This window comes from Scyliorhinus torazame, chromosome 19 (genome assembly GCF_047496885.1).
Source record: "Scyliorhinus torazame isolate Kashiwa2021f chromosome 19, sScyTor2.1, whole genome shotgun sequence".
Taxonomy (NCBI): domain Eukaryota; kingdom Metazoa; phylum Chordata; class Chondrichthyes; order Carcharhiniformes; family Scyliorhinidae; genus Scyliorhinus; species Scyliorhinus torazame.
The window spans coordinates 43,890,346-43,902,970 of record NC_092725.1 but is presented as its reverse complement, the minus strand read 5'-3'; the positions used below and the strand labels follow the sequence as shown (position 1 = coordinate 43,902,970).

At 45.6% G+C, this 12,625-nt stretch overlaps 1 protein-coding gene across 3 annotated transcripts in view; it reads left to right on the top strand.

Annotated features, from left to right (window-relative positions):
- LOC140396102 (aldo-keto reductase family 1 member D1-like) overlaps positions 1–12,217 on the top strand; it is a 155,061-nt gene extending 142,844 nt beyond the window's left edge. For all 3 annotated transcript variants that reach the window (XM_072484214.1, XM_072484212.1, XM_072484215.1), the window contains 2 exons: positions 11,536–11,618; positions 12,042–12,217. In XM_072484214.1, coding sequence (XP_072340315.1) covers positions 11,536–11,618; positions 12,042–12,084 — 126 coding nt within the window. In that variant the 3' untranslated portion in view covers positions 12,085–12,217. The remainder of the gene's footprint in view (positions 1–11,535; positions 11,619–12,041) is intronic.
- The last annotated feature ends 408 nt before the right edge of the window (positions 12,218–12,625 follow it).

Here is a 12,625-nt window from a genome sequence, read left to right as displayed (position 1 = left end):
TGAATGGGCTAGGGTCTGGCAGATGGAATTCAATGTTGCCAAGTGTGAGGCTATCCATTTTGGGAGGAATAACAGCAGAATGGATTATTATTTAAATGGTAAGATGTTATAACATGCTGCTGTGCAGAGGGACCTGGGTGTGCTGGTGCACGAGTCGCAAAAAGTTGGTGTGCAGGTGCAACAGGTGATTAAGAAGTCTAATCGAGTTTTGTCTTTCATTGCTCGAGGGATAGTGTTCAAGACTAGGGAGGTTATTCTGCAATTGGAAAGGTGTTGGTGAGGCCACATCTGGAATATTGTGTTCAGTTTTGGTCTCCTTACCTGAGAAAGGACATATTGCCACTGGAGGGAGTGCAGAGGAGATTCACTAGGTTTATCCCAGAGTTGAGGGGATTAGATTATGACGAGAGGTTGAGTAGACTGGGACTGTACTCATTGGAGTTTAGAAGGATGCGGGGGGATCTTATTGAAACATATAAAATTATGAAGGGAATAGATAGGATAGATGCGGGCAGGTTGTTTCCACTGGTCGGGGAAAGCAGAACTAGGGGGCATAGCCTCAAAATAAGGGGAAGTAGATTTAGGACCGAGTTTAGGAGGAACCTCTTCACCCAAAAGATTATGAATCTCTGGAATTCCTTGCCCAGTGAAGCAGTTGAGACTCCTTCTTTAAACGTTTTTAAGAAAAAGATAGATACCGTTCTAAAGAATAAAGGGATTCGGGGATATGGTGTACGGGCCGGAGAGTGGAGCTGAGTCCACAAAGATCAGCCATGATCTCGTTGAATGGCGGAGCAGGCTCGAGGGGCCAGATGGCCTACGCCTGTTCCTAGTTCTTATGTTCTAATGGACTTATGTTCTTATGTGATAACAATCATCTCAAGGTCCTCACCTGTCATAGTCTCATTTCTATCAGTCACTGGCATGTTATTTGTGTCTTCCACTGTGAAGACCGACCCAAAAAACCTGTTCAGTTCCTCAGCCATTTTCTCATCTCCCATTATTAAATCTCCCTTCTCATCCTCTAAAGGACCAATGTGTACCTTAGCCACTCTTTTTTGTTTTATATATTTGTAGAAACTTTTACTATCTGTTTTTATATTCTGAGCAAGTTTACTCTCATAATCTACCTTACTCTACTTTATAGCTTTTTTAGTAGCATTCTGTGCCCCTAAAGATTTCCCAGTCCTCTAGTCTCCTACTAATCTTTGCCACTTTGTATGCTTTTTCCTTTGATTTGATACTCTCCCTTATTTCCTTAGATATCCACGGTCGATTTTCCCTCTTTCTACCGTCCTTCCTTTTTGTCGGTACAAACCTTTGCTGAGCACTGTGAAAAATTGCTTGGAAGGTTCTCCACTGTTCCTCAACTGTTTCACCATAAAATCTTTGCTCCCAGTCTACCTTAGCTAGCTTTTCTCTCATCCCATTGTAATCTCCTTTGATTAAGCACAAAACACTTGTGTTTGATTTTACCTTCTCACCCTCCATTTTAAATTCCACCATATTCCTTCCGAGAGGATCCCTAACTATGAGATCATTAATCAATCCTGCCTCATTACACAGGACCAGATCTAGGACTGCTTGTTCCCTCGTCGGTACCATTACATACTGTTCTAGGAAACCATCGTAGATACATTCTATAAACTCCTCCTCAAGGCTGCCTTGACCGACCTGGTTAAACCAATCGACATGTAGATTAAAATCCCCCATAATAACTGCTGTACCATTTCCACATGCATTAGTTATTTCTTTGTTTATTGCCTGCCCCACTATAATGTTACTATTTGATGGCCTATAGACTACGTTTTCGCCTTACTATTCCTGATTTCCACCCAAATGGATTCAACCTGATCCTCCGTAGCACCGATGTCATCACTTACTATTGCCCGGATGTCATCCTTATATAACAGAGCTACACCACCTCCCTTACCATCCACTCTGTCCTTCTGAATAGTTTGATACCCTTGGATATTTAACTCCCAGTCGTGACCATCCTTTAACCATGTTTCGGGAATGGCCACTAAATCATAGTCATTCACGATGATTTGCGCCATCAACTCATTTACCTTATTCCGAATACTATGAGCATTCAGGTAAAGTACTGATGCTGGCTTTTATACCTCTGTTTTATGGAGGCATGGGATTCAGGGTGATTTAGCAGTTTGGATCAGACATTGGCTAGCTGGAAGAAGGCAAAGGGTGGTGGTTGATGGGAAATGTTCAGACTGGAGTCCAGTTACTAGTGGTGTACCACAAGGATCTGTTTTGGGGCCACTGCTGTTTGTCATTTTTATAAATGACCTGGAGGAGGGCGTAGAAGGATGTGTGAGTAAATTTGCAGATGACACTAAAGTTGGTGGAGTTGTGGACAGTGCGGAAGGATGTTACAAGTTACAGAGGGACATAGATAAGCTGCAGCGCTGGGCTGAGAGGTGGCAAATGGAGTTTAATGCAGAAAAGTGTGAGGTGATTCATTTTGGAAGGAATAACAGGAAGACTGAGTACTGGGCTAATGGTAAGATTCTTGGCAGTGTGGATGAGCAGAGAGATCTCGGTGTCCATGTACATAGATCCCTGAAAGTTGCCACTCAGGTTGAGAGAGTTGTTAAGAAGGCGTACTGTGTGTTAGCTTTTATTGGTAGAGGGATTGAGTTTAGGAGCCATGAGGTCATGTTGCAGCTATACAACACTCTGGTGCGGCCGCATTTGGAGTATTGCGTGCAATTCTGGTCGCCGCATTATAGGAAGGATGTGGAAGCATTGGAAAGGGTGCAGAGGAGATTTACCAGAATGGTGCCTGGTATGGAGGGATGATCTTATGAGGAAAGGCTGAGGAACTTGAGGATGTTTTCGTTAGAGAGACGGTTAAGAGGTGACTTAATTGAGGCATACAAGATGATCAGAGGATTGGATAGGGTGGACAGTGAGTGCCTTTTTCCTCGGATTGTGATGTCTAGCACAAGGGGACATACCTTTAAATTGAGGGGAGACAGATGTCAGAGGTCGGTTCTTTACTCAGCGAGTAGTAAGGGCGTGGAATGCCCTGCCTGCAACAGTAGTGGACTTGCCAACACCAAGGACATTCAAATGGTCATTGGATAGACATATGGACAATAAGGGAATAGTGTAGATGGGCTTTAGAGTGGTTTCACAGGTCGGCGCAACATCGAGGGACGCTGGGCCTGTACTGCGTTGTAATGTTCTATGTTTTGAATCTTAACACCTCGATCAGTAACCTCTCCTCAGTTATATTTGCTCTTATCTCCTCATTTTCCTTGTCGTTGAACCATATCTTCATGTAACTTACCATTTATGCTTACTATTTGGTCGCTTACCATTTATGCTTTACTTCCCGTTTTATTCCTTTTAGTATTACTGGGCCTATTCACTGAGCTCCCCTCAGTCACTGTACCTTGTACTGTCGCCGCTTTTGATTTTTGACACTATGCCTTCTCAGCCTTACATTTTCCCCCTTACTGCCTTTTGTTTCTGTCCCTGTTTTACTATCTTCCAATTTCCTGCATTGGGTCCCATCCCCCTGCCACATTAGTTTAAACCCTCACAACAGCTCTAGCAACCCCCCCCGCTCCCCCAGAACATCAGTTCCAGTCCTGCCCAGGTGCAGACTATCCGGTTTGTACTGGTCCCCTCTCCCCAGAACCGGTTCTAATGCCTCAGGAATTTGAATCCCTCCCTCTTGCACCATCTCTCGAGCCACGCATTCATCCTATCTATCCTGAGATTCCTACTCGGACTAGCTCATGGCACAGGTAGCAATCCTGAGATTACTACCTTTGAGGTCCTACTTTTTAGTTTAAATCCTAACTCCCTGAATTCAGCTTGAAGGACCTCATGCACAGCTGGCTGTTCACCCCCCCCCCCCAACCCACCCAGAACGTCCTGCAGCCGCTCCGATACATCCTTGACCCTTGCACCAGGGAGGCAACATACCATCCTGGAGTCTCAGGAAAAGGTTGGTGAGCTTGAAGCATGGATTGGTACCTGGGACTGTGATGTTGTGGCCATCACGGAGATGTGGATAGAACAGGGGCAGGAATGGTTGTTGGAGGTTCCGGGGTTTAGATGTTTCAGTAAGATTAGGGAAGGTGGTAAAAGAGGTGGAGGAGTAGCATTGTTAATCAAGGATTGTATAATGGCTGCAGAAAGGCAGTTTGAGGAGGATCTGACTACCGAGGTACTGTGGGCTGAAGTTAGAAATAGGAAAGGAGTGGTCACTTTGTTAGGAGTTTTCTATCGGCCCCCAAACAGTAACAGAGATGTGGAGGAAAAGTTTGCAATGCAGATTTTGGATAGATGCGGTAGTCACAGGTCAGTTGTCATGGGTGACTTTAACTTTCCAAATATTGATTGGAACCTCTATAATTCGAATAGTTTGGATGGGGCTGTTTTTATCCAGTGTGTGCAGGAGGGTTTCCTCACACAATATATGGATAGAGCGACAAGAGGCGGGGCCCCATTGGATTTGGTACTGGGTAATGAATCGGGCCATGTGTTAGATTTGGTTGTGGGAGAGCACTTTGGAGATAATGACCACAATTCGGTGTCTTTCACTTTTGCAATGGAGAGGGATTGGGCCATACGGCAGGGCAAGGTTTATCATTGGGGGAGAGCTAATTATGATGTGATTAGGCAAGAATTAGGGAGCATAAGATGAGAACAGAAACTGTCAGGGAAAGGAACAAATGAAAAGTGGAGCTTGTTCAAGGAGCAAATACTGCGTGTCCTTGATAGGTATGTCCCTGTCAGGCAGGGAGGAAATGGCCGAGTGAGAGAACCATGGTTTACAAAAGAGGTTGAATGTCTTGTCAAGAGGAAGAAGGGGGCTTATGTGAGGATGAGAAAACAAGGTTGAGTTAGGGCACTTGAGGGATACAAGACAGCTAGAAAGAAGCTCAAGAAAGGGCTTAGGAGAGCTAGGAGGGGGCATGAGAAGTCCTTGACGGGTAGGATCAAGGAAGGCCCCCAAGCTTTTTACACTTATGCGAGGAATACAAGAATGACCAAGGTGAAGTTAGGGCCGGTCAAGGACAGTAGTGGGAACCTGTGCATGGAGTCTGAAGATATAGGAGAGGCCCTAAATGATTACTTTTCTTCAGTTTTCATAAAGGAGAGGGGCCATGTTGTTGAGGAGGATAGTGCGATACAGGCTGATAGGCTGGAACAGGTAGATATTCGGAAGGAAGATGTGTTAGAAATTTTGTTTTGCCTCACAAGTTTGATTGTATTCTTTGAGGAGGTAGCTAAGTACATAGATGAAGGTAGAGCAGTTGATGTTGTATACATGGATTTTAGCAAGGCATTTGATAAGGTGCCCCATGGTCGGCTCATGCAGAAAGTAAGGAGGCATGGCATAGAGGAAAATTTGGCAGATTGGATCAGTAACTGGCTATCACATAGAAGACAGAGGGTGGTGGTAGATGGTAAATTTTCAACCGGGAGCCCTGTCACCAACGGTCTACCATGGGGATCAGTGCTGGGTCCTCTGCTATTTGTGATTTTTATCAATGACTTGGATGATGGAGTTGAAGGTTGGGTTAGTAAATTTGCTGATGACACCAAGATTGGTGGAGTAGTGGATAATGTGGAGGGCTGTTGTAGGCTGCAAAGAGACATTGATAGGATGCAGAGCTGGGTTGAAAAGTGGCAGATGGAGTTCAACCCTGATAAGTGTGAGATGATTCATTTTGGTAGGACAAATTTGAATGTGGATTACAGGGTTAACGGCAGGGTTCTGAAGAATGTGGAGGAGCAGAGAGATCTCGGAGTTCATGTCCCTAGATCTCTGAAAGTTGCCACCAAGTGGATAGAGCCGTGAAGAAAGCCTATAGTGTGTTAGCATTTATTAACAGGGGATTGAGTTTAAGAGCCGTGAGGTTATGTTGCAACTGTTCAGGATCTTGGTTAGACCGCATTTGGAGTATTGTGTGCAGTTCTGGTCACATCATTATAGGAAGGATGTGGAAGCATTGGAAAGGGGGCAAAGGAGATTTACCAGGATGCTGCCTGGATTGGTGGGTGGGTCTTATGAGGAAAGGTTGAGGGAGCTCGGGATTTTCTCATTTCAGCGAAGGAGGATGAGAGGTGACTTAATTGAGGTGTTATAAGATGATGAGAGGGATAGATAGAGTGGACGTTCAGCGACTTTTTCCTCGGGTGGATGTAGCTGTTACGAGGGGGCATAACTATAAAGTTGATGGTGGAAGATATAGGAGGGATTTCAGAGGTAGGTTCTCGGTTGGGGCGTGGAACGCAGTCCCAGCTGTGGTAGTGGAGTCGGACACTTTAGGAACTTTCAAGCGGTTATTGGATAGGCATATGGAGTGCACTAGAATGATTGGGAGTAGGTTGATTTGATCTTAGTTTCAGACTAGTCCGGCACAATATCGTGGGCCGAAGGGCCTGCACTGTGCTGTACAGTTCTATCTTCTATGCTGGGACGGTTCTCCTTGGAGATAAGAAGGCTAAGATTTGATAAAGATGTCAAAAATCACGAGGGGGCTGGACAGAGTAGATGGAGACAAGCTGTTATTGCTTGTAAAAGATCAAGTATGAGAGGGCACATATTTGAAGTGATTTGTAAAAGCACATGTGGTGAGCGAAAAATCTTTTTCACGCAACGAGTGGTTGGGGATTGAAATACACTACCTGAAAGTGTGGTGAAGGCAGGTTCTGTTGAGGCATTCAATAGGTATGAGATGATTGTTTGAATAGAAACAATATGCAGGGATAAATAGAAATGACAGGGGAATGGCACTAAGTCATGATGTTTGTTTCGAGAGCTGGTACAGACATGGTGGGCCAAATGGCCATAATAATTCTGTGATTTCGGCATCTGTCCTGTTCTGCTATATCTTTAATTGGATTATTTTATATCCTTGTTTTTTGTTAACTGTGAGGTTTATTTCTTGTCTTCGATCCTAGTTTAAACCAAGCAGGCAAAAGTTTTTAATTCTTCCTGCCTCAAGCTTCCACTATAAGTATTGGAGTTGAAGAAAGTAACAGCTTCTGGCCCCTCTGCACCATATTCCCACTTACTCCAAATTCTTGACTTTCTCACTCTGTTGCTGCTACTCTCCGCCCTCCCCCCCCCCCCACCCCCCCGCAATACTTTGTTATCACACCTCAGTCCGAGTTGGATAAGGAGTGAGATCTGTTGTCGGATCAGGTTGAAAACCCATCAAAGCAATAAACAATTTGAGAGGTTCCAGCAGATCCAGTAACTGTTAACCAGTATCAATCTGGCTTTCAAAGAAACAAAGAAAAGTGCAACACAGGAACAGGCCCTTCGGCCCTCCAAGTCTGCGTCGACCATGATGCCCGTCTAAACTACAATCTTCTACACTTCCTGGGTCCGTATCCCTCTATTCCCATCCTATTCATGTATTTGTCAAGATGCCCTTTAAACGTCACAATCGTCCCTGCTTCCACCACCTCCTCCAGTAACGAGTTCCAGGCACCCACTACCTTCTGTGTAAAAAACTTACCTCGTACATCACCTCTAAACCTTGCCCCTCGCACTTTTAACCAATGCCCCCCACTAATTGACCCCTCTACCCTGGGAAAACGTCTCTGACTATTCACTCTGTCTATGCCTCTCATAATTTTGTAGACCTCTATCAGGTCGCCCCTCAACCTCCTTCGTTCCAGTGAGAACAAACCAAGTTTATTCAACCTCTCATAGCTAATGCCCTCCATACCAGGCAACATCCTGGTAAATCTCTTCTGCACCCTCTCTAAAGCCTCCACACCCTTCTGGTAGTGTGGTGACCAGAATTGAAAACTATATTCCAAGTGTGGCCAAACTAAGGTTCTATATAGCTGCAACATGACTTGCCAATTTTTATACTCACTGCCCCAGCCAATTAAGGCAAGCATGCCGTATGCCTTCTTGATTACCTTCTCCACCTGTGTTGCCCCTTTCAGTGACCTGTGGACTGACTGTCAATACACTTGAGGGTTCTACCATTCACTGTATATTCCCTACCTGTATTAGACCTTCCAAAATGCAGTACCTCACATTTGTCCGGATTAAACTCCATCTGCCATCTCGCCACCCAAGTCTCCAAACGATCTAAATCCTGCTGTAGCCTCTGACAGTCCTCATCGCTATCCGCAATTCCACCAACCTTTGTGTCGTCCGCAAACTTACTGATTAGACCAGTTACATTTTCCTCCAAATCATTTATATAGACTACGAACAGCAAAGTTCCCAGCACTGATCCCTGCGGAACACCATTAGTCATAGCCCTCCGATCAGAAAAGCACCCTTCCATTGCTACTCTCTGCCTTCTATGACCTAGTCAGTTCTGTATCCACCTTGCCAACTCACCTCTGATCCCATGGGACTTCACCTTTTGTACCAGTCTGCCATGAGGGACCTTGTCAAAGTCCTTACTGAAGTCCATATAGACAACATCCACTGCCGTACCTGCATCAATCATCTTCGTGACCTCCTCGAAACTTTCTATCACGTTAGTGAGACATGACCTCCCCTTCACAAAACCGTGCTGTCTCTCGCTAATACGGCCACTTGTTTCCAAATGGGAGTAGATCCTGTCTCAAAGAATTCTCTTCTGTAATTTCCCTACCACTGACGTAAGGCTTACTGGCCTGTAATTCCCTGGATTATCCTTGCGACCCTTCTAAAACCAAGGAACAACATATGGCTATTCTCTATTCTCCAGTCCTCCGGGACATCACCTGAGGATTCAAAGATTTCTGTCAAGGCCTCAGTAATTTCCTCTCTTGCTTCCTTCAGTATTCTGTGGTAGATCCCATCAGGCCCTGGGGGCTTATCCACCTTAATATTTTTCAAGACGCCCAACACCTCGCCTTTTTGGATCTCAATGTGACCCAGGTTATCTACACACCCTTCTCCAGACTCAACATCCACCAATTCCTTCTCTTTGGTGAATTCTGATGCCAAGTATTCATTTTGTATCTCACCCATTTCCTCTGGCTCTACACATAGATTCCCTCCCGTGTCCATCAGTGGGCCAACCCTTTCCTTGGCTACCCTCTTTATTTTATGTATGTGTAAAAAGCCTTGGGATTTTCCTTAACCCTATTTGCCAATGACTTTTTGTGACCCCTTTTAGCCCTCCTGACTCCTTGCTTAAGTTCCTTCCTACTTTCCTTACATTCCACACAGACTTCCTCTGTTCCCAGCCTTCTAGCCCTGAAAAATGCCTCCTTTTTCTTTTTGACGAGGCCTACAATATCTCTCGTTATGCAAGGATCCCAAAATTTGCTATATTTATCCTTCTTCCTCACAGGAACATGCTAGTCTTGAATTCCTTTCAACTGACATTTGAAAGCCTCCCACATGTCAGATGTTGATTTACTCTCAAACATCTGCCCTCAATCTATGTTCTTCAGTTCCCGCCTAATATTGTTATAATTAGCCTTCCCCCAATTTCGCACATTCGCCCTAGGACCACTCTTATCCTTGTCCACCAGCACTTTAAAACTTACTGAATTATGGTCACTACTCTAGAAATGCTCCCCTACTGAAGCTTCTACCACCTGGCCGGGCTCATTCCCCAATATCAGGTCCAGTACAGCCCCTTCCCTAGTTGAACTATCAACATATTGTTTTAAGAAGCCCTCCTGGATGCTCCTTACAAACTCTGCCCCACCCAAGCTTCTAGCACTAAGTGAGTCCCAATCAATATTGGGGAATTTAAAGTGTCCCATCACAACAACCCTGTTGCTTTTACTCCTTTCCAAAATCTGTCTACTATCTGATCCTCTATCGCCCACTGGCTATTGGGAGGCCTGTAGTAAACCTCCAACACTGTGACTGCACCCTTCTTATTCCTGATCTCTACCCATATAGTCTTGCTGCCCTCTGAGGTGTCCTCCCGCAGTACAGCTGTGATATTCTCCCGAACCAGTAGCACAACTCCTCCACCCCTTTTACATCCCCCTCTATCCCACCTGAAACATCTAAATCCTGGAATGTTTAGCTGCCAATCCTGTCCTTCCCTCAACCAGGTCTCTGTAATGGCAGCAACATCATAGTTCCAAGTACTAATCCAAGCAGTGCAGAAGGTGGCCATTCAGCCCATCAAGTCTACACCGGCCCTTGGAAAGAGCACCCTACCTAAGCCCCACACCTCCACCCTATCCCCACACCTCCACCCTATCCCCATAACCCCACTTAACCATTTATTGGACACTAAGGGGCAATTTAGCATGGCCAATCAACCTAACCACCACAGGACTCTGGGAGGAAACCGGAGCACCCGGAGGAAACCCACGCAGACACGGGAGAACGTGCAGACTGCAAACAGACAGTGACCCAAGCCGGGAATCGAACCTGGGACCCAGGCACTGTGAAGCAACAGTGCTAACCACTGTGCTACCATACTGCTCTTCATATGCACTTCAGGCCACCAGTCCTGCTGTTTTCAGCAAAATCTCCCTGTCTGCTCTTCCTCAGAGCCATAGTGGACCTATTTCCCAGTTCTCCCTCAATGTTGTCACCTTCTGACCTATTGCTCTGGTACCCATCCCCCTGCCATACTAGTTTAAACCCTCCTGTGTGACACTAGCAAACCTCGCGGCCAGGATATTTATGCCTCGCCAGTTTAGATGCAACCCTTCTTACACAGGTCACACCTGCCCGGAATAGCTCCCAGTGGTCCAGATAACTGAAGCCCTCCCTCCTACATCAGCTGTTTAGCCACGTGTTTAGCTGTTCTATCTTTCTATTTCCAGCCTCACTGGCACGTGGCACAGGGAGTAATTACAACCCTAGAGGTCCTGTCTTTTAACTTTCTGCCAAGCTCCCTGAACACCTGCTGCAGGACCTCATGCCCCTTCCTGCCTATGTCGTTAGTACCAATATATACAACGACCTCTGCCTATTTGCCCTCCCCCTTCAGGATGCCCGCTACCCATTCTGAGACATCCTGGACCCTGGCACCAGGGAGGCAACATACCATCCTTGAGTCTCTTTCACGTCCACAGAAGCGCCTATCTGTGCCCCTGACTATAGAGTCCCCTATGACTATTGCTCTTCTGCGCTTTGACCCTCCCTTCTGAACATCAGAGCCAGCCGTGGTGCCACTGCTCTGGCTGCTGCTGTTTTCCCCTGATTGGCTATTCCCCCCGACAGTATCCAAAGGGGTATACCTGTTTGAGAGGGGGACAACCACAGGGGATTCCTGCGCTGACTGGTGGTCACCCATCTTTCTGCCTAACCCTTGGGTGAGACCACATTTATATAACTGCTATCTATGATGCTTTCCGCCACCTGCATGCTCCTAAGTGCATCCAACTGCTGCTCCAACCGAACCATGCGGTCTGTGAGGAGATCCAGTTGGGTGCACTTTCTGCAGATGAAGTCATCCGGGACGCTGGAAGCCTCCCGGACCTGCCACATCTCAGTCAGAGCACTGCACCCCTAACTGATATTGCGTTAATTAATTAGAAAATTAAAATTTTTTAAAAGGCTGTCGTCCTTGTTCTCCTCATTGCTCGATTTTCGTTTTTCCTATTTCTTAGATTTTTGACTTTTCTTTGACAAATGAAGAAATTAAGCTGATCAGCGCTCTCAATAGGAATGAACGATATGTCCAACTACTCATGTAAGTCTCTCGTGTCCAGAACATTACCTTCACTTTAACTACAGCCTCAATCTGTTTAAAAGCAAAATTATTATTACTGGTCAACCACACCCAACCCTGATGGCTCAGGGGAGCAATACTCCATTTGCTGTGATTCTGTTCAATATAAGTAGACTGATTTCATCCGACCCCAGTTCTAAGAATCTCATCCTCCAACAACATTTTCCATTCACAATCACTGGATAACCGTTGATGTTCCTTCCACCTTCTCCATTGGCACCGAGGCCAATGTTTATTACCATTCAGCAGCTGCCAATGAAAAACTGAGCAAATCAGGACTACGTGGCTCAGCTGTGCGATCTGTGTTCATGGTGGAGCTCAGTCTACCTTTGGTTTTATCTTGTTGCCTTATCCTAATCCATCACTTCTCTTCCAATGCTGTAGGTGGAAAGATCACCCTGAGTATCCTTTCAATGATGAATACTGAACTGGGTGGTTTGCTGAGCGAGCTGGAAGGATGGAGGAGTGATGCAGGGTTCCTGAATGAAGCCGTCTACATACAATGTGCAAATACTTTCACCGTAGACAAATAATTAGAAATAAAAAGAAATCCTATCATATTATATTTGTCCAGCTTGTTTACATCTCGAGTCAAATGTGGGAGATATAGGAGGGATGTCCGAGGTAGGTTCTTTACTCAGAGAGTGGTTAGGGTGTGGAATGGACTGCCTTCTGTGATAGTGGAGTCGGACACTTTAGGAACTTTCAAGCGGTTATTGGATAGGCACATGGAGCACACCACAATGACAGGGAGTGGGATAGCTTGATCTTGGTTTTGGACAACGCTCGGCGTAACATCGAGGGCCGAAGGGCCTGTTCTGTGCTGTATGTTACAAGATAAAGATGCATGGCATTAAAGGTAACGTAGTAGCAAGGATAGAGGATTGGTTAATTAATGGAAAGCAAAGAGTGGGGATTAATGGGTGTTTCTCTGGTTGGCAATCAGTAGCTAGTGGTCTCCCTCAGGG